This window comes from Argopecten irradians, chromosome 6 (genome assembly GCF_041381155.1).
Source record: "Argopecten irradians isolate NY chromosome 6, Ai_NY, whole genome shotgun sequence".
Taxonomy (NCBI): Eukaryota; Metazoa; Mollusca; class Bivalvia; order Pectinida; family Pectinidae; genus Argopecten; species Argopecten irradians.
The window spans coordinates 21,330,139-21,352,015 of record NC_091139.1 but is presented as its reverse complement, the minus strand read 5'-3'; the positions used below and the strand labels follow the sequence as shown (position 1 = coordinate 21,352,015).

The 21,877-nt window shown below is 33.2% G+C and overlaps 1 protein-coding gene across 1 annotated transcript; it reads right to left on the bottom strand.

Annotated features, from left to right (window-relative positions):
- Positions 1-13,037: 13,037 nt before the first annotated feature.
- LOC138325311 (armadillo-like helical domain containing protein 1) lies at positions 13,038-21,769 on the bottom strand. The gene is made up of 12 exons (XM_069270870.1): positions 21,564-21,769; positions 20,824-20,892; positions 19,856-20,022; positions 19,280-19,476; positions 18,623-18,707; positions 18,378-18,500; positions 18,064-18,136; positions 17,782-17,827; positions 17,422-17,505; positions 15,993-16,070; positions 15,386-15,467; positions 13,038-13,494 (listed from the first exon to the last, which is right to left on the bottom strand). The coding sequence occupies exons 1-12, from the start codon at positions 21,767-21,769 to the stop codon at positions 13,475-13,477; spliced, it is 1,230 nt and encodes a 409-aa protein (XP_069126971.1). The 3' UTR covers positions 13,038-13,474.
- Positions 21,770-21,877: the final 108 nt, after the last annotated feature.

Below are 21,877 nucleotides of genomic sequence, written 5' to 3'. Positions count from 1 at the left end.
CAACCCGTCTTTGATACGTATAATAAGTATGATGTATGAGACTAGTTGTTTGGGTACAACGTGTGATACTTTTGCCATGTCGAGGTGAAATCCATTATCATAACTCACTGATTGATTAAAGGACTCAAAGTATGAGTTTGTTGATCATAATTTCATTTGCAACGTTTATATTACATAAAGCACACAGTTTAAATGAGTGAGAGTTTTGAAAAATAGCTTTAAAGAAAGTCGATTATAAAATCTCATTTTCAAGGGACATATCATCGCATACGATTGTTGGAATAAGTGCGACTGGATGCGGATATACAACAATCACTTGTTATGGGAGTCGTTTCCTTTCAGTACTGATTTTAACTTGCAGATCAAATTCTATCTTAACTACAAAAATGTGTTGTTATATATATTGTTTTCGTTTTGATCACTGAAGTTCGGTGCCTTTTTAGTTATGAGACATTCAAAATTTGATAGTGTACTTTTATTGAGGATGAATGACGTACACAATTGATCAATTTAGAGATATGATGCGTTTGATTTGTGGTAATAAATCACTCGTTATCATTAAACTTGAATATTGTTTGTGAATCGATGTCACAATAATTACAGTTAATGACTCCACCATAAATCTTAATTGTAAGTAAAGTTGTTTAAGAAACCTTAGAATTTGACCAATATATATTATAAATAAAGCTAGATTATTTACTTTATAAACGTAGTATTAAAGAATGGAATTCAAATGTTAAAATTGGGACATGAATTGTTATATACTGTTTCGGTTTTAGGCTCTCTCAAAAAAAAAAAAAAAAATAAAATAAAAACGATGGCGGCCACAGCAAAGTAAAGTTAGACAATTATTCGTTATTCAGAATAACGAAAACTGTTAAACTTTACTGTATCCAGTCCGAAGTTAAGTTAGAAAGTTATTCATTATTCAAACGTAACCTGTTTTGATGAGTATTTACTTCTTTTTCTTCTTATATCTCGACACATAGTTAATAGGACGACATCTCCGTCGTTGTCTGTTTAGTGTAGCCAATTAATGTGGGCTGATTAATGTCTTCTACGGCAGACTTAAAGTCCCATTATGTTTTCGTAAAATTTTGATAAGATGTTCATGTTTATATCTATCTGAAGACAATAACGTTAATACATGTAAGCAATTAGCACATAAATCTTAAAATAGAACGGGTTTAATTTCTTACATAAAAAACAACCTCATGTTCGATACCCGGATGGTAAACAAAATACGCATGGCTGAGGACGAGGGCAGCTTTAGCAGTGCTGCACAGAGTCGGAATCCCCTTTTATACGAGAGGTTTTTTGTTATTTTTGAGAAAAAAAATGGAAACGTTAGGCATTTTTATCAGCGGATATTTTCATAAGGACGTATGCTTTATCATTTAGCACATTTTAGTGCTTTTATTACAATGTTTATTTAAAAACACATAATTTGACTTTAAGTGAGCTAGCACAATCGATTGGAATGTAGTTATCCCATCACATAGGACGTAGTTAGAGTATAAACTTCAGTCTACTTCCACGATGTTACTAAGGACGATGTTACAAGGACGTTTAATCTAAACAGAACCAAACTAATCCCGATGTTACAAGGACGTTTAATCTAAACAGAACCAAACTAATCCAAAATACAGGTGCACAGATTTCACTGTGAAATCACTTTCGTTTTGGACCCAATTTCAAGTAATCAAGAGATGCATTGACTTTTATGCTCTTTCCAATCATTGCAAATTTTGGATTTGAATAGTATTTAAATAAGAATTAAAAGGTCTAATTAACCATGTCTTTTCAGGAGATGACTACATGCCTTATGCCGAGTAGACCATTCCCAACACATTAATCAATGCTCATTACTCCATCGTTCCACGTCCAATTTTCATTTGCGATGTCGTTATAATCAAATCCTCATATCGTTTTTCCCAAATAATCTTTCTTTCTTTCTTTTTTCTTTCTTGCTTTGCTTTTATTGCATTCAATATTATTTTCAATTAATTACTTCAAAGTGCAATAAAATAATGACGCATTTAGACGACATCGTTAATAAATGTAATTTAGTTCGAAGCTGCATCTTAATGATTTTAATTAAATGTAAGTAGCTTCAAAGTAAATAAGGACGCTGTAACCTGTCAGTTTTTATTATGTGCAGAGTTTTATTAATCAAATATAAATACAGTTAAATAGAAATTCACCGAGAAATCTCCAGAAGGCAATATGTGAAGAGCAGTGACTACGGGAAATTATGTTTTTTCTTTATTAGAATTCCAATGTCTAAACTATTTATACTCATCCAAGACAAATGTCTTTAGACCATGATTTCAGGCCAGATGGAATGAATTTCCTCGGACGATCCAAGTCTGGTCCCAAATAAGAGAAATTGGCGAGGTTGATTAGCTTTCATTCTCCCTAATGTTAACAGTGCATCATGTAGACCTGATGGGCGCGGAAGGATTTAACTTGTACTACTGTAAGGACCTTTTACGTGTATAGCCAGTGATTATCCATCCGCAAAACGACTCCAAAGGACATAAATGACGACAGCCTATCGTATTAAAATATATATTACCCTAGGTATCATTACAAGTGGTATACGATGCATTGCATTTACAGAATTGGATTGATTTATTTTAACGTGTAACTGATATGCAATGTGCATTAGATATAAATGTAGTTTGTTTGATCCTAAATATTGAATATATCTTATTTTCTAAATGAGAGTGCCAGTGGTCTTGTATTTAGTCCTCAGATATTTAATTAAACTCTGTAAAACAAAACCTGTAATCAAAAGCCCTGTTTGTAGAAGAAATCGATTATTACTGATCAATAGAGTATATATCGTCAATCTTTACCGTTATATAAAACCGGAATTCCTATTAACATACAGTCCAGAATCGAATTTACCACAGTACCATGTCCATAGGTGCTACGCTTTAGTATTTTTGTCATAAGAGATGCGGATGTGGCGGAGAGAGTTCTTTGGAGATAACTTTCTTTAAAACAAAACATGTATTTATGGAAACACTTATCGGTCTGAATACTCCCCGGTATACTTTTCTGGACATATCCATATATATGGACTCAATATCGTCTCCATAGTTACTTAATTATTTCGGATGTTATCGAAATAGCCTTAATAACAACTATTACGACTTATCATATATTTATAAAATATTGTCTAAAGAATGCAATATTAAAACAATAATCAGGACAGCTGCTTTGACGATGATGATGCAATTAACATTAATCCTAATTTTATGTGTATATCAAAAGAAATTGTAAATATACGAACTTGCCATTGCTTAATCATTATTTTGATAACTCTCGAAGCAAGGACTGGGTAGTTCAACCTACACGTGCTGATGGGATAGAATTGTACCAACCAGTCGCCGGTAACTTTATAGAAATTCGCGGTACTTCGGAGAATCACATGTGGGTAATAAATACATTGATACAAGTAAATTGAATGCACTTTGCAGGGGATTTCTTGTTTTAAATCAGATGCGAAGGATATGCACCCCTCTAACTACATAGTCGTGAGTCAAGTTCTTCTTGAGTGACCGAAAGTAATCAGGTTAATCTGAGATATTACAATTAGTTTTCGTTAGTTCCATAAGCATCATACACAGGTTTAGTTTTTTTTAAGTACTCGTGTTTATTTCATATCAAATGGTATGACGATATTGATAAGTCGTCTAGAGGACAGACATATTATTTATTTAAGACACAGTTTGGCATAGAAAAGTATTTATTAGAACTTAATGGAAATGATAGAAAACGTATGTGTAAATTTAGAACCGCTAATATCAACCTACTTATAGAAGCAGGAAGATGGCTTATCATTATGCGTTATGAGAGAAAGTGTGATTTATGTAAATAGGATATTGACTAAGAATCTCATTATCTTTTAAATGCGAACACGAATTAGTGATGTTTTTAAGATTTTTTTTTTTCTAAAATAATACTATGCTTATCTAAGTCAAGAAAAAATGCAAGGCATGTTCAATATATTTAATGCTAAAACCTATATAAAAATGCATATACCGAGTAAAAATTATGTAAATTAATTAGAAATTAATCTTGATATCGAGCCATGTTTCTGACCTTCTTCACTACCTGTTTTTTTCAACTGTACATGTATGTATTGCTTAAAGAACATTTTGATTACTAAGCGCCATGAATCATGTATGTATTACAATTATGTGATCTCTAGTAACACACTCTTGTGTGTCAGAGTGAAAAATAAAACCTTGAAACCTTGGATTTTATCATCGGTGTAGAATTACAGTGTCATCGAGATGCTAAAGGCGGATAAATATGAAATTCGACAATCTAAAGAGATATTTCAAGATGGCGAATGAATAAAACTTGAAACCTTGAATTTTTATTATTGATGTCGAATTACAGTGTCATCGAGATGCTAAAGGCGGATAAATATGAAATTCGACAATTTAAAGAGGTATTGCAAGATGGCACTATGGTATACGGTATACGACCTGTGTTATGATGAGAGAAAGGGATTTAATGGATTCAGAACTCGTGCAGCGACTTCCCACAACCGAAGCTGTGACGGGGTATAGCTCAACGATGCAAAGATATAAAAAGTAATTTGGTAAACAAACATGCTTAACTTCGTTTCGAAAGTTTGGATGCAGAGTTGATATGAAATCAATACCTGTGCTCTAATTCAATCTAAAATGCCTGCCAGGCACACCGCTTAAACAGGATCGTGATGACACAACAACTCCGATAGAGTATTGGAATCGAATTATTCTGACGGTATTACGTCGGATCGTAACGATTAGAGAATCTGCGCGTGCACGTCTCGTGCGTAGTCGTCCTGATCCGGATGAAGAGAACCAGTTCCCATATTCATCATAACACTATCATGATCAAAGTCCATACTCTCTTAGATGATTTTAAAAACCATAAAAAGGTAACTTGAAAGAAAAGAATGTTATTTCTCCTGGACTTTTTAATCTGTTCACTCCCTCGTAATCATGATAATTGGCAACTAATTTCCTACAAATGGCATGCGATAGGTCTGATGAAAATTCCGCATTCTATGTATATTTTGTTACAATAATCTTTAAGGCGTCAAAATGATTATATTTGAAATACATTTGTGTGATTCTTGTGTATATTTTCTTATAATGAAGATGTATCAAAGTAATTTGTTATATAAGCGTTTTATTGTCAATATAGCGATTGAAATGTAAGAACGCCATTTGTAAATAAAGACACTGAAAGCATTTAGTAACAGTTTACTATGAAAAACAAAACCTCATTTGCCTTCTTTATTTCGGTTCTATAAATTGAATGGAAAACAAAGAAGTCATTTAACAACAAAAGCCAATTTTCCTATTGATATTTCATGATTTCAAAATGTTGATCATTTCCATTGTTTATAAATATAAATATAATTACATAAATATAACAATATGTCGAAAATCATATGACAGCATATAAGAGAAAAATACCGCTATTGGCACTCGTGATAACAAACCATATAAGATAGACATTACATAGTTGAACTTTAAATTGGACAGCTTAATTTTTCTCTTATATATTTTGCTTTTTTCGAAACCACATAGGGATATTACTGCAACGGATATGATAATTCAATGAAACTTAAACAACACACAATGAACTTATAAATATATAAGAAATGCAAATGTTATCAATGACATGCATTAACCAATAAGATTACATAACAATCAAACAATTATAAATTAAATAACAATTTCTCAGGTGAATAAGCTATGATGACGTGTGCATGTAGTCTATATATACTGATACCTGTACATTAATACCGGTGTATTAGGCTGGGGTTATGTTACACAGATACTGTTGATCGATGAACCTTCCCCGTGGTGAGGAGTGACATTTTCCATTAAATCGTTTGAAGTGAAATAGGAAAACATATCTTGTACATTTGGAAACACCAGAAAACACTCTGAGGCGATCAGACATCAAAATAGAGCCGATATGAAAATATAGGTCAATGCAAAAAAAACATAGCAACCTTCATTATGACAGAATGGCTCGATATTACCTCATGTTTTCAAACAAATTGGCAATGACAATATAAAAAAATATCAAATCAGTATTTGTAAGATACCGGTAAATACTGACTCGGTAAGGCTTGAGAATCAGATTAAATGTCTTTTGTAAATTAGATGAGAGAAAGTCAGTCAGATGTTTCAATGTTCTTCTTATGAAACAGGTCTGAGTCTAAACAACAATCTAACAGCCTCTTAGTGTTCTTCCTACCAACACATTGGACTTGTAGAGGCTTATAAGCTATACATAATGCCATAACCGACCACTGTAAAACACTTTATAGTATTCACTTCGTACATCGGTATTCAACCTAGTCTCACGACCAAGGGTTCTTATTGATAACCCTGCATTCATAACTAAAATTAACTATATGCGTTGGTACAATTAACTCGCATCAGAACTTTCTCACGATATTACCCCAAAACGGCTCCTAGTAGTTTATCAGAATGTTACGTAAGTAAGTACAGAATACATGGCATACTTTTGTATTAAAAATATCCGCCACGATCTTCGAACGGAATTCCATTAGAAGTATCCCCAGTTCTTTTTGTTCAAGGTTTGAACATTGGTGTAAGGTAAACATAGTCTGTTTTACATACAGAGTTAACTCCCTTGCGGGTAGGCGTTGATTGAGACGTTATTATTTTGTGAGCGAAATTCACATCGTTTTCACTGAATGGTATAAGGTTACGCTCGCAAACATATGACGTCTACCTAATGCTTAACCGGAAGGGCAGATAACTCTGTAATATGATTGCAACATTTCGACAGTGCTCTAAGTGCTCGGTGTGACAGTCATACTCTCCCATACCACAATAAAATAGTGGTTCTGTGAATCCATTGTATTTTGGAACACATGGTGAGACGCTTATGTAGATTCACAAGAGGGAATCAGTAAATATCAAAATATGTTTACAGACAAATCGTGTCTACACGCACAGAACACCCTACCACTCTCACCACTAACCTTTCTGTTTTATGATGCCTACATAGCTACATTGTATGTCAATATTGGCAAAGAAATATCTAACGTTTAGAGCTGAATGCTCACTCAAGGAAATTATATTCATTTCATGTCCCAAATTTTCGACATTCTATAGTAATTGTAAAGATCAAAATTGAATGTTCCAACTCTGATATTTGATTTCCTAGAATGTAAATAAGGTGTTATGACAGTTTGGTTCGCTTAACTTTGCGCGTGATTCCCACTGCTACGTTGACAGTACCAGTCTCCAGATGTGATTGGCTGGTATTGTATTTAACCTATCATCAAACCTTCCGGATCACAACTTCCTTCACGCCAAGCATGCCTATTATCACACTGATTAGACGTTTGTAGGTTAAACGCAGGTACAAATTTTAAGCTTAGCTTCTCTTTTGCAGCCATTAGTTTTGTAACGCGTGTTATTTCCGACAGATCAATGTGTCCTTGACCTCGCCTGACAGCTCCACCTATCAATCAAAGCTCTGATTGTTTACTGCATGTGACCGGTTTTGTTCTGGTGGAAAGGTTATCCTCATTGACGTACTAGAATTGTCTTCTCTTTGGGAGAATTGCAAGTGCCATAGAAAGCTTTACATTGTTTTCGTGTCTAAGTCTTCAATGCGAATTCGTCAAATCAATACTAACATTCAATTTTTTTGTTTTGTAACAAGAAGGCTTATACATTCTAAAAACACGATTTAAAGTTACATTTGTACAAAAGGACTGGTTTAATTTGCACAGTCGTTTGAATTTAATATACAAACGCAATATAATATTAGTTTTAAGTTTTTAATGGCCATCTTTGTCTGTGACATTTACCTTTAAAACGTTTTATCGGTAAAATTTCGATACAGCAGTCTGACCCTTGACCCTGCACTACAGTTATCACTTCTGAGAAATAGATTCCGGAGTCCACACAATACATTTACTGTGTCATCAATATTTTAGGAATGTGTTCTGGTCTGGTCGATTTCGAGTGGTGTTGGATTGTGGGTTTTTTTTCCAGACTAATCTTATGACCTGTAAAGATTTCCTTGTGACCATCATAATACAACTCCTTATGTAACCAGGCCCGCCACGTAAGATAACAGCTCTAGATCCCATAATCAAACGCATACAGCCTATCCGAGTTCACAAACCAATCACTAATGTAATCAACTGTGAACGGTATTGATAGTCAAAACTGTATCAGTACCTTTAAAATCATATTGAGATTTGTTACAACCCGCTTTGAAAAAAAATCTGGTACAAGTCAAGGAAGTTTGGAATAATTTTTCAAATTTATGATTTTTTCAAAGTGGGCTGTAACAGAGGTTCGGTTCCCAGATTTTTCAGTATGGATGTAATAAATAATATACTTATAACAAAGTATCAGTGTTGAATCTAAATACAGCATAGAGGGAGTATCGATGAATAAGAAGACACGTATATTGGTTGTGTCGATCCTGTAAACATAATGGATACCCTTAGTCTTCTAGCATTACAATGAGGAATTGTCAAAGTTTGTATGATGGAAGTCAGAAACAGAAACATCATGCTTGTTTAATATAATACTTCAGATATCAAAACGTGTTAGAGTCTAGAATAAGTAGCCCTTACTTGCAACCTGAGTCTTACAATGTAATGGGTATATTACGTGAAAAAAGAATTGCAAGTTTCAATCACGTTTGACGTTTATTGTGTCAATGGCGGTTTAATCTTGACGTTTTATGGTAAGTGTCAATAACGTTTAGACCTTGACGTTTTATGGTAAGTCAATGAAAGCTTGACTTTGGCATTTTATAGTGTCAATGATGGTTTGACCTTGACGTTTTATAGTGTCAATGATGGTTTGACCTTGACGTTTTATGGTGTCAATGACGTTTTAACCTGACATTTTATGGTGTCAATAATGGTTTGACCTTGACGATATATGGTGTCAATGAAAGTTTGACTTTGACATTTTAAGGAGTCAGTGACGGTTTGACCTTGACATTTAATGGTGTCAAAGATTGTTTAACCTTGACGTTTTATGATGTCACTGACGGTTTAACATTGACGATTATGATGTGTATTGTTGGGGAAGTAATAACGAGGTCAAAAACTAAATAAAGGAAGCGAAGTCCGATTATCATGTCTGTTCATGCTTTAATGCTTGTCTCTCAGTTCACTCGAATTTAACCTTTACGAACGTTTTAGTACAATGTCGATAATATTTCCTGGTAACTATTATTGTCAAAACTACTACCGTTGTATCAGATGTATTAATTGTAATATTGGCGAAAGCATCGGTTTCTAATAATCCACAATATGACTCAATATATAAACCTAAAATGACGTAAACAAGAGTGTCACTTTTTATTACGAATGCCACAGTATCCCCATTAACGTAAACAATGAACATATAGTACTTTTTGACACGTTCGATTATTTCTCTTTGTTCACTAAAACATCGTAGTGATTGTATTGTATTAAGCTTTAAAAACCTTTCAAATAGTCTTTAATCGTAATTGCACACCAACTTGGCGTATGTAAAACGATATTTGTAGCTTTAAATTTGGTACCAAATATCATCATTAACAGCAGAACATATGACATTGTTTGCTGTTTTGGTATTTTCACGTACCATCATAGCTTTCAAAACTTCTATTTGTCCATTGGTAAAAACTAACAGATCCTAGCGGTTGTTTAATTGTGTAATTGATGCAAATAACACCGTTGGTATTGATGTAACTGTAGATTTATTACCCATATTAAATATTATTACTGTGTAAGCTAAGGGGATTGGAGGTTTAAAGCTACCTCTCTATTAAATAAACTAGTTCTTCCTAATGAGGGTAATTAGTTTCACATAAAATGTTTATTTTATAGGGTAGCCCACTCCAGATTAGATGGAATAGACAAAAATGTCTTTAACTGTAGTTATTTTCCCATTATCTTAATTTGATTCCGTGTGAGGTCTGTGTTTTGAAAAAAGGAAAATATATCGTTCTCCAGATGATCAAAGACAAGCGTTTATACAGGAAGATGTTATTCAAAATGATATAGTTAAAGACTGTTTCCCTGGTTTTCCGTGCTTAGAGCGACATATTTTAATACAATGTTCAGAGGCAAACACACATTTGTTGAAATAATTAACACATTTTGGGGTTTAGGAACGGATATACAAAACACATTTGTAGAAGAAGTCCGTTAGTCAATACTCCGACATCAGGTCTCCTTAGAAACCGTGAAAGCACTGCTTGTTACTTGTTATTTTTATAAATTTGTTTACAGCGCCCTCGGAAACAGGTTTTGCGAACTTCTAGATTGCGGAAAATGTCATTTTGCAATGTACTAGGAATAATATTCTTTTTTTATTCTCTTCCATTGGTTGTTTTCAAGTTCGGTATACCAAATTACATAAGCCCGGTGAACATGCAAATGCTTACAGGAAAGCGACAGGTTATCAAAAATAGACCTGTAAAATTGTTTTACTTCATATAGGAAATAATGTCTGAAGGCAGCCATTCCATTGACTTTTATTTACAATGTAGGTCATATGTGTTGAGCATGCTAAATCTTTGAACAATCCATTCTAATCACTAAGAGTTCTAAAAGCTTAGTATTTTGTTTGACTTGCAGAATTCTTCATGGTCGCTTTTTATTTGATTATACACTGTCCGCTAAACTAAAGTTGGGTCTTTGATTTAGATAGATTACTTTATTCGAAATATGTTTCATAGATGAAGTGAAAGATGCTATCTTTCCGGAACGCCTTGATTTGCTTGTTTTTATCTGAATGTTTCATTATTTTTTGTGTACATAATACTGTACAATTGTGAGAGAACCCCTTTTTTAAGTTAAACAAACAACATTGTTGTAATTGTTTCATCTTTTAGTTGTTTTGACTAATTTAGATCATCCGTATTCAGCCCCTGCCACAGAATATTATACATATTGCAATAATCAAATGACATCTTTAATACGGATTTTAAAAGCAAATCATAAATGAGATATTTGATTACGAAGCCATATGATGATGAGGACAATTTTTATTCAAATAGGTTTTTTTTAGCTTTCATATGGTATGATAATTATGAAACAGCGAGTAGTAAGTTTATAACAAGATTGTTTTATTTATTTCGTCAAATAGATGTAAGTTTTGTGCATTGCATTTGCTTATTACTTTTCTTATTTTTCCTGAATCTTGTGTGTGTAGACGACATGGGGATCCGTAGCAGCCGGGATCTTAGGACCAAACAATGCAAACAAATTATGAATGGTAGTGTATAGTACTGTGCTATTGGTTTGTATCACTTATTATAAACGACACACCGGTCCTGCTTTAATTTATCAAATACGTTATTATATTAAAATGTCAAAATTTCAGATCTGGAAGACAAATCTTCATTATGAATTCTCTATTCTCAAATACTGAAATACTCGATTTTTTTGTACTTTCATAGTTAATACCCAGATAGCTGAGGCTTAAAGTAAACGAAATAAAATCAGCATCAGCTGTATAGTTGGAAATTTCGCGGGTGCAAAATTTCACGATTGTAATGGTTTATTTTCGCGAATCCCATGTTCAACCTTTGGAAGTTCATTCACATATGATGTAAGAAATCCGTGATTGTTGAACATTTTGGAAGATTTTAAATTCAGCGAGCTAGGGTTAGACCGCAAATTTAGCGAAGGTAAACACAACGCAAATATTAGCAACTATAGAGTATTTCAATTTTAATGTATTATTTATTTATGCAGTTTGCTGTGGTGTGTAGTATATGTGTTTGCTGGTGTATTTTGGGGGACTGCAGTATGTTTATTTCGTGTCTCCATGCAATACTGAAAAGTTCTTTGTTGTAGCACAGCTAATGTGTATGCATAACGTGTAGGCACATGCATAAATATGTATTCTTCACAATAAAACAGATGAATTATTTTGCCAAAAAAAACCTAACTTATAAAATATGAATATTGTTTATCGAGGTGCTAAACCTCCTTGATGTTTTTATCTTAACATGTCTTCAGGTAGGAAAGTATGGTTTGCGTAATTACATTGTTACATCAGTGGATATTAGACTGATATGCTGTCTGGTCAGTTGTCTGATGAATGTGTGTGTCATGACGCAGCATCGTACTAGACATCGGAACATGACATACAAAATGATGCTAATACATGTATTTTCGTGGAGTTTATCTTCGCTAAATTCGTGAACAGTCAGGCAAGGATGGCTAAAGTCGGTAAAATGGAGTGAATGTATCAAGTACATGTATAATTTCTTATGAAATAGAAAAATAAAATCTTTCGTCAAAATCTGTCTGCGTACGAATCGAAGAAATTATTTTAAAGTATAGGAATCCTAAAACGTCCTCTCGGCTGACTATGTCGGTGGTTACATTTTCACGCAGCCTCGAGCTTGCTTTCAATGCTTTCAACTTTTCTTTAATTCAATGGTCAGAACTGGGAAACGTAAGCAGAACTTGACCGTCGTATTAACATGTGAGAACTTTTGGAAGGGCAATGAACGCATTTAGACTGGTTTTCTTTGCCCGACTATTCACTTTAACCCTAGCTGGCTGAATTTAAAATCTCGCGAAATCCTTCACCTATCACGGTTTTACATTTATCACATCATATAAATGTATGTCAAAGACGTTTTCAAAGGTTGAACTTGTGATTCACGGAAAAGTCAATCAATCTTGAAATTTTGCCCCCGCGAAATTTACCAATCATACAATAACAGATTTCTATAGATAACAGGTCGCAGCCAGACGTTGTAATATTAATACTTTATAACACATAGTCGTTTAGGAATCATTTTTGAAGGGTTTATCCTATTTTAAGATCCAGGGATTAGATAGACATTTGCACGTAGTTGGGACAATCATATAGGTTCTTATCAAACCAAGATGTGTGTTAACTTTCGAACTTTTATTACCATTTGGAAATATTTCCATGTAGAAATTGTAAATACCTATGAAAGAGAGACAACTGCAATAAAAAGCTGAACACAAATTTAAATATAAATATTTATGTACAACTCAATATTTAGTACAATACACAGATTAAACAGCTGTTTAATGATATGCTTTAATAGTCCACAGTCTTTGATAAACTTGTGTCACATCTATCACAATGTGAAAGTCATCACAGAGGCTTCAGTTTTCTGGTACATATATACCTGTATATACCGTCTGTACATCACAATAAACATCAAACATACTGAAAATAAATCTTCTTGTGTGTATTTTCCACTTTCAGAGTCTTAGAAATCCAAAAGAATTGAAGATTCCTGAGAACAAAATCTGAAATCACAGTTCCGAGTTCTTTCAGTCACATTTAAACAATTGACTTCTTCACCATCCATTTTCCCCAGAAGCATTGAATGTGATATGATAGGTGATCACTGTTTATGTGTAGTGATCACTCTTATTAATTTTTCAAGTTGGACTTCAGTCCACTGTCTCAACCACTGAAATGAAAAAATCAAGAGTTATGCCATCATTAATGTATGTTTTTTCTATAAGTAAAGAAATCAATAATTATATGGTCTTACAAGGGTAATCTTTTATGATATTACTTTGTTTTTTACTTTAATTTTCAACTCTTAGAAATTCTATTTTTTTTTTTTTTTTTTTATAACTTATTTTTTATTCAGTTTTTCAATATGCAATACACATTACATAATTATTTCCTTATTATCATTCTCACGTTTACCATCCTCACCTCTTCAAAATTATCAACCATACATACAAAATACTATGTCATTATCATCATTTCATACATCCTCAAGTCATTATCACATGTTAGAACCACATTCATTCATCCATTTCTTAACACTAGTATCATTATGATCTTCACATATGCATTCATTCAATCATCATTTTCATCTACCTTACACACATCTTTCATTTCCAAACATTTTTTTTGTAAAGTGAAGTTTTGATTCATATTATCTTTAACTTATTTTGAAAAATTGGTAGCTATTAAATAAATACATGTGTATTGCACTTTTTAGTAGGAAGGAAAAGAAACCAAAGAAGGAAAAAAGGAGATAAGAAGAAAAGAAGAGAGATAACCAGAGAGAAATAAACAAAGAGGGGAGGGTAGGCTAGCCAAGTTATTTGGGTTTTTTTTTTTTGGGCCTTGTCAAGGTTTACTTTGTGTGGTACACCATATGTAAAATAAACATGTTAGCAAGAGAGATAAATATATAAACAAATAAAATTAAGAAAATTCAATGAGTTTTTTCCATTTACTCCACTCTAAAACAAACCTTTCCTTCATTGAAACACCTTTACCAGTAGCAATATATTTTTGAACATGATAATGATCTTGTATTGTTTTAATTAAGGAATTAACATGTAATGAGCTGTGAAAACATCGCATTTTGTAAATATACTGTTTAATAACAATAATTATTTCATTATCAACCTTATTAATGTATGGAAAATTATCAGAAATCAGTCCAAAAAGAAAGGACTTCTTATTCACTGCAAAAGGTATAAGTAATGCTTGTAATAGTGCTTCAAAACTTTGTAACAGTGTTTGGACTTCATTACATTCCCATAAAATATGTGTGATGGTCTCCCTTTCAGAGTTACACAAGATACACATAGGGGAGGTAACCAGGCCAATTTTAAATAAAAAAGAATTAGTTGTCAAAATATGATGAACTACTCTGAACTGAAACCACTGAAGCTTAGTGTTATTGGTGACGTGAAAAGGAATTTTGTAAATATTCATCCAATCCATATCATCTAAATCATCAAATAACCTGTTCCATTTCAGTTTCCCAGAAGGTGATAAGTTATTATTTACCAATCTATTGTAAAAAATCTTGGAGCCTTTCAGTTTTGTATGCTCAAAAAAGGGAATTAAATTCAATGGTATAAATGGAGTAACAACATTATCCATACTTAAATTTACACCTGTAATTACCTTTCTGATTGCATGTGTGAAACCATGATATTGCAAAAAATTTGTAGTTATCCCGTATTTCTGTGAGAACTCATTCAGAGAAAAGAAGGAGCCTGTGGAAATATTTTTCATAACATCACATATGTGAACAATCTTTTATGATATTACTTTGTTTTTTACTTTAATTTTCAACTCTTAGAAATTCTAAGAATTCTTCAAAGTAAGGATGCTCATGTAAAAGGATGTTTGATGCCTAAGTTTTGAATTTTCATTAAGAAAACTTGAGTTAGGTGTCACTTTCATACATTTACATTGTAGTTCAATAAAAATCAGATAAAGCAAAACGATATTTGGTTCAACCTATATGGATGGAGTTTAATTATTAACTTTATCAAGTTTCATCATACCAGGTATTTTTGCAAAGTATTATTAATTAAACTTACCATTAGGAATGTTGACTTTGTTTGAAACCAAAACGTCAGCCTGAATATGAGTCATATTCATGTACAAAGACTCTGGATTTGACTGTTAAAAAAAATCAAAAGTCATGAATATCTATTCTAATAGTAAATATCAAAGAAACACAATTTATCAAAGCATGACAATTTATTGATTCGTGCCCTATCCGGGCCTCGAACTCACGATCTACGGCACCCAATCGCCTAGCCAAACATATCTGCGCCTTCTACCAATGCGCCACATTAACGTCCCCAAAAATGACGAAGTGATTGTTGGTTTGATATGCTGACATGTTCACAGTGGAAATTGTCAAATTAAAATCTTTGGATCAACAACACATGGTGCATATGATACATTGTGTTTAGTAAATATTAAATATCAAAGAAGCACAATTTAACAAAGCATGACAATTCATTGACTTGTGCCCTATGCTTGCCTCGGACTCACGATCTACGGCACCCAATCGGCTATTCAAATACTAATTTTAACCTATTCTTGACAGATAATGACGATATTGTAATAATGCGATAGAAGTTTGTTACATGTATGATAATGATTGGTTTTTACTTTATTTTTTTACAGTAAACTTACCATGAACAGGTTGTACAAGACCTCTCCCATGGCTTCTCGGACGTTTTCATCGACAATGGGAAACGTCCGACACAGGTACTGGAAAATAACATGACCTTGTCGTGTTTTTCTTCATCTTAAATCGATACTTAGTGTTTCATCAATATCATTATACATACCAAACGTAAAGTTACTGAACATACACAATAAAACTTAGATAACAGAATAGAAAAATCTGTCTCTTACATTCAGATCCAATCAAAATCCAATACACATAGTATAATTTATAGGTGTTTTAATTATTAAATACATGTCAATCACCAGTAGAAAGGAAAATAAATTAGCATAGTCTTCTTTTTTATATTTTGATCGATATTTATGGTAATGGAAGATGTGATTTGCATCTGCCATAGACATCCATGAAATAATCATTATTATCAGAGAGTACAAATCACACCTATAATTCTTGCTTTGAAGTATGATACAATATGCACCAGAATCCTGAACTCTAATGACCTGCTGGTTCACAAAGGCACAGAACAATTTTAACATTGCGTTCTAGCTTAGTTAATCAAAAACAATGCACCATTTTATAACATTCATAATAATTTGCATAATCAAAAAAATAAAACAGACCTATGCTTGAGACTGTATGACTTGGATACTGTACATTTATTATAGCTATATACCACACCTACCTCCAGAGACATGCTAGCCTGTCTTTGTATACTGTACACAGCTATACCACACCTACCTCCAGAGACATGCTAGTCTGTCTTTGTATACTGTACACAGCTATATACCACAGCTACCTCCAGAGACATGCTAGCCTGTCTTTGTATACTGTACACAGCTATATACCACACCTACCTCCAGAGACATGCTAGCCTGTCTTTGTATACTGTACACAGCTATATACCACACCTACCTCCAGAGACATGCTAGCCTGTCTTTGTATACTGTACACAGCTATATACCACACCTACCTCCAGAGACATGCTAGCCTGTCTGTGTATACTGTACACAGCTATATACCACACCTACCTCCAGAGACATGCTAGTCTGTCTTTGTATACTGTACACAGCTATATACCACACTTACCTCCAGAGACATGCTAGCCTGTCTGTGTATACTGTACACAGCTATATACCACACCTACCTCCAGAGACATGCTAGTCTGTCTTTGTATACTGTACACAGCTATATACCACACCTACCTCCAGAGACATGCTAGTCTGTCTTTGTATACTGTACACAGCTATATACCACACCTACCTCCAGAGACATGCTAGTCTGTCTTTGTATACTGTACACAGCTATATACCACACCTACCTCCAGAGACATGCTAGTCTGTCTTTGTATACTGTACACAGCTATATACCACACCTACCTCCAGAGACATGCTAGCCTGTCTTTGTATACTGTACACAGCTATATACCACACCTACCTCCAGAGACATGCTAGCCTGTCTTTGACTGTCAGCATGGTCCTGATTTCCCATTGCATACAACAAATTGTGGGTCACTTTCAGCTGAAATAAAACAAAATCGAATTTTCTGAATTATAATGACATAAAAATCACAATGGATAAATTTGATCATTTCCAGTTTATCAATTATTGATATCATCAACTGTCTTATTAAAATAAACATTCATCAGTTTATTTGCTGTTACATTTGTGTGCTATAAATTAGATTTGTTATTGTGATTACATTTGTATTATTGATTCCTTTACAACTTGTGTCTGAGGTAGAATGCTAGTGGACTTAAAAATCTGTGACTGTAGGTAATAAAATGTATGCTGTACCTGTATCAATTTCTCAGCAATTTCATTTGATTCTCTCTCCAGAATGCTGTCAAACCAGTAAAAAAATGAATTAAATATAGACAACACAATTTTTATCTTTCATTCATTTCATGTATTGCATATATGTCATCAAAAATAGGAAATACGTAAATCATTGTTGATAAATAACATCTAGGGAATTATATCAACAATTTTATTTCTTCTATTACTGTGACTATCTCACTAAATTTAAAATGTTCAGATGACAATTGTGTATCTGAATTTGATTGGTCACATATTTACCCAATAGTTTTGGCAGCAGCAGCTTGCTGTACATAAACTGGCAGAGGGGCATTAATCTTTGGTACATCTGGGTCTGTCAAAAAATAATTGAAAATGTTAAATGTTCACTTTTTATACTCTAACACCAAGTGAACCTTTTAGTCTTAAAAAGCTTTTTCCGAGTTCTAATATAACAACATCACATATCATCGAAAATGTTAAATGTTCACTTTTTATAATTTTAAGTTTGTAATTATATTCTTGACATATCATGATGCTTTCATCAATGATATTCAATTGAAGCATTTGATCAATCAGAGATTAAATTGACCAACCTTCAAGTATCTCTGGTCTACGTATGGTGTCTTCTTTGGAAGGATGTAACAGGCCAACCAAACCTTTTTGTAGTAAATCTGCGACCTCATCATATGCCATTAACTCTTTGATAAGTTCAATACCTATAAAGAAAAAATGGATGGTCACTGACGCAAAAACTAACAATCTTAAAAACAAGAATAATATCAAGATGATGTTTTGTTTAAATTGACCAACTTTTGTGTTAAAAAAAATAACATTTTACCTTCAAACTGGACCTCCAGATGCAATGTTTTTAGAAGGTTGAGAAGGGGTTCAACAATGCTCACATTGGCAGTCTGAACAATTGGCTAAAATAGAAAAAAAAAATATGAATGTTCAAGTCAATAACAATTTCTATGATATACATGTAAATGTATTCCTTTTCCTCCAAGTATACAATATGGTGTATTCATATTATGAAGATAAGTCAATAAGTCAATGCAAAAAGGATAATATCATAATACCTTTACTGTAATTAGACTTATATTTTACTTTAAATACAAATGAAATATAACAAAAAGAAGATTGATAGAAGAATTTGGCAGAAATTTGAAATTTCTACAAGACAAATCCTGTTCTATGTACCATTGGTGCATGTGGTTTTCTGTCTTTGCACATTAGAGAGTTAGCTCCCTTGCGGGTAGGTATCGATTGTCTCGTCATTATTTTGTGAGCACAATTCACGTTGTTTTTATCCGAAAAATATGACATTACGCTCGAAAACACATGACGTCACAATCAATACCTACCCGCAAGGGCAGAAAACTCTGTAATATGCAAATACAGAATATATTCTATTGAAATCTCACCGATGTCTGAAAACAGAATACATAACTTGTTTGTGCAAGAGCATTCAAATTTTTAAAAGGCCATAGGTTACCTGTACTGTACGGAGTGACTGTGCTGCCATCTGCTGAGCCTTGGGAGAACTACAGGGAAGAAGGGCAATAAGTCCTTTGTAGACTTGTGTCTGGAACTTAGGATTTCCTTGAGCCAGCATCAGCAGTAGGTTTCTACAGGCATCTTGTGTTTCCTCTGTCTTGGATTTGGCCAGGCACTCGGCCACTGCCCGTATACCTGGTGGAAGTCAGGAAATAGTCTTAATGTTTATACTGTACCTAATTGAAAGTTATATTTTTTTTGTTGAAGTTGGTAACTATCTTTAGATCTGCATGACTTTGAGATAAGTTTGTAACTGCTGACTGTCTCAATGAACAGCATTCACATATAACCCATCAAAGTCCTTAGTTGTTAAACGGATACCATCACAATAACACATGTCAGACTGGCCTCTTTCTCATCAGCGTTTTGAGAAACCACAGGTGTGTATTTTATAAATTAAAACCATATTCCTCTTTAAGAAATTCTTTCAGCCACTATATGATAAATAGAAATAAATATTTCTCATAGACTAAAACAATTTACTAGATTTTCTAGGAATTATCTACATACTCACCATAACTTTCACAGATTAGTTCCTTGTATTTTCGGCCCGCATTAGCTATGGCTTGAAGACATTTGAGGGATTCAAGTTTATCAGCTTCTTTTGCCTGTTTTAAGCCGATGATCTCAAGTAGGGTTAAAACTCCTCCTACTTCAAGGAACTCAGCCATAAACTTATGTCTGTAACAATGGACAGTTACATTATTGGAGGTCAACATATCATTTTATTCCAAAATTGTCCAAATGTGACTATAATTTATTCAATTAACACACCTTCATTTGACATTACGATACATATGATATGGCGTATGGAAACATTTAAACTGCAAAACAATAAAGGCTAGCTATATCAATGAATTAAATACATTTTTATATATTTCACAGCTTAATTCGGGTACCATGAAGGTCATATATTCATTAACAGAATCGAAGGAAACCTCAATGTTTCATATTTATTGGTCGACCGGTTTCGCCACTATTAGGGACACAAAGTTACAGTTTTTTTTAGCTATGAACTACATACGCTGTATTGTACATAAATACATTTGGATTGTCAGTGCATGACATTATGACTTAAGTAGTATCCTTTAAGCTTTAGGGACATAACTCTGCTATTCTTTTAACAAGATAGTGTATATATATATATATATATGTACATTATAACGTCCTAAATTTGGTCTTTACTAGTTGTTCCTTTGTCAAGGCTTCGAAGGGTCTCCTGTTAGTAATATGTTTCACAGCCTGTTCTTTGGTTTTCTCATTGATGCACTTCGGGCCTATGTGGTACCCTGGATGCTTGTTTTTTAAAGTGTCTGACATAATTGTCCTCTTTGCCGTTTGACTTATATACAGAATTGATATGCATGTACTATGTACTATGTACATTTGAAATTTGTAATGCAAATCAGTGAATCACAGACACTCATACTGAAATTTATCTTTAAATCAATTTGATTTTTCATGATATTGTAAAAAACTCACCCACTGGAAGCTGATAGGAATATTGATATTGCCCTTAACTGGTCATTCAGACTGGTTCCTATCATGTACCTACAGGGAGTTAAGTACTTCTCAACTTAATCACATGAATGGTACCTACATGTTTACATGTAATTCATTCAAACATTTATTTTTGTAAAATTAATTGTATTAATCCATGACATACGTACATACATGTATATTTGTATTTAATATATATATATAATGCAGAGAAGTATACATTATTTTATAAATACTGTTGGTTACAGTATATATTTGTATACATGTACAAATTACTACTTTAAGTAATTTGTATTCTAAAGACATGTGTATAAAAGGATCCAGTGTTATATGGAAAACAACCGTTGATATTACTTCCTTCACCCATATACAGTATGTACATGTATATCAAAAGTGTACATATCTAAATACAGCTAGGGATGATATGGTTACATGTCTATTACAGTTATGATGAAATCTTGTTCTATGTATTGTTCATCTCTGAAATGAGAATATCAATAAGCAAATTGACTCAATTTATAAAACATGCAGAAGCTTTTTGCACTGTTTCCTAGACACACAGGTACAGTGTAAACATAACAACACATACATTTTACTGTAAAATATAAAAGCTTTACATACAATGACTCTGCTTCTGCATTTTTTACATGTACATGCACTTAATTTAACAGGTTGTAGGTGTTATGCATTTTCTTTCATTTGATTACATATAAAAAGGATACGTTAGTCGCAACCATGCTGTTAATCTTGCTAAAAAAAGACTGGCAGCCTGAGCAAACTCTTGTTCAAGCTCTGGGCCGGTTTTGTTCTGATTCTGTGAAATAAAGTCTTTTAGAATTTTTCCTCTAACCACTTTGCTTCCTTTATCCCATTCTTGGAGAAGGCTCATCACTTTTGAAATAGCTGATTGTTGTTTTGCTGATCCCATGGTGGCTCTTTTTTTTCAATGTTACAACGTTATCGCTAAATTAGATTCCAGTAAAACTCAAATTATCGCATAATAAATTGCTAGTTTCATTACATCCACGGAATTTAG

Coding starts and splice junctions, on each gene's coding strand:
- LOC138325311 (XM_069270870.1), bottom strand. CDS start 21,769: ATGGGATCAGCAAAACAACAATCAGCTATTTCAAAAGTGATGAGCCTT. Junction 20,893..21,563: donor ACAGCATGGTTGCGACTAAC/GTATCCTTTTTA, acceptor AACTCCCTGTAG/GTACATGATAGGAACCAGTC. Junction 20,023..20,823: donor TTCCTATCAGCTTCCAGTGG/GTGAGTTTTTTA, acceptor CCATTGTTACAG/ACATAAGTTTATGGCTGAGT.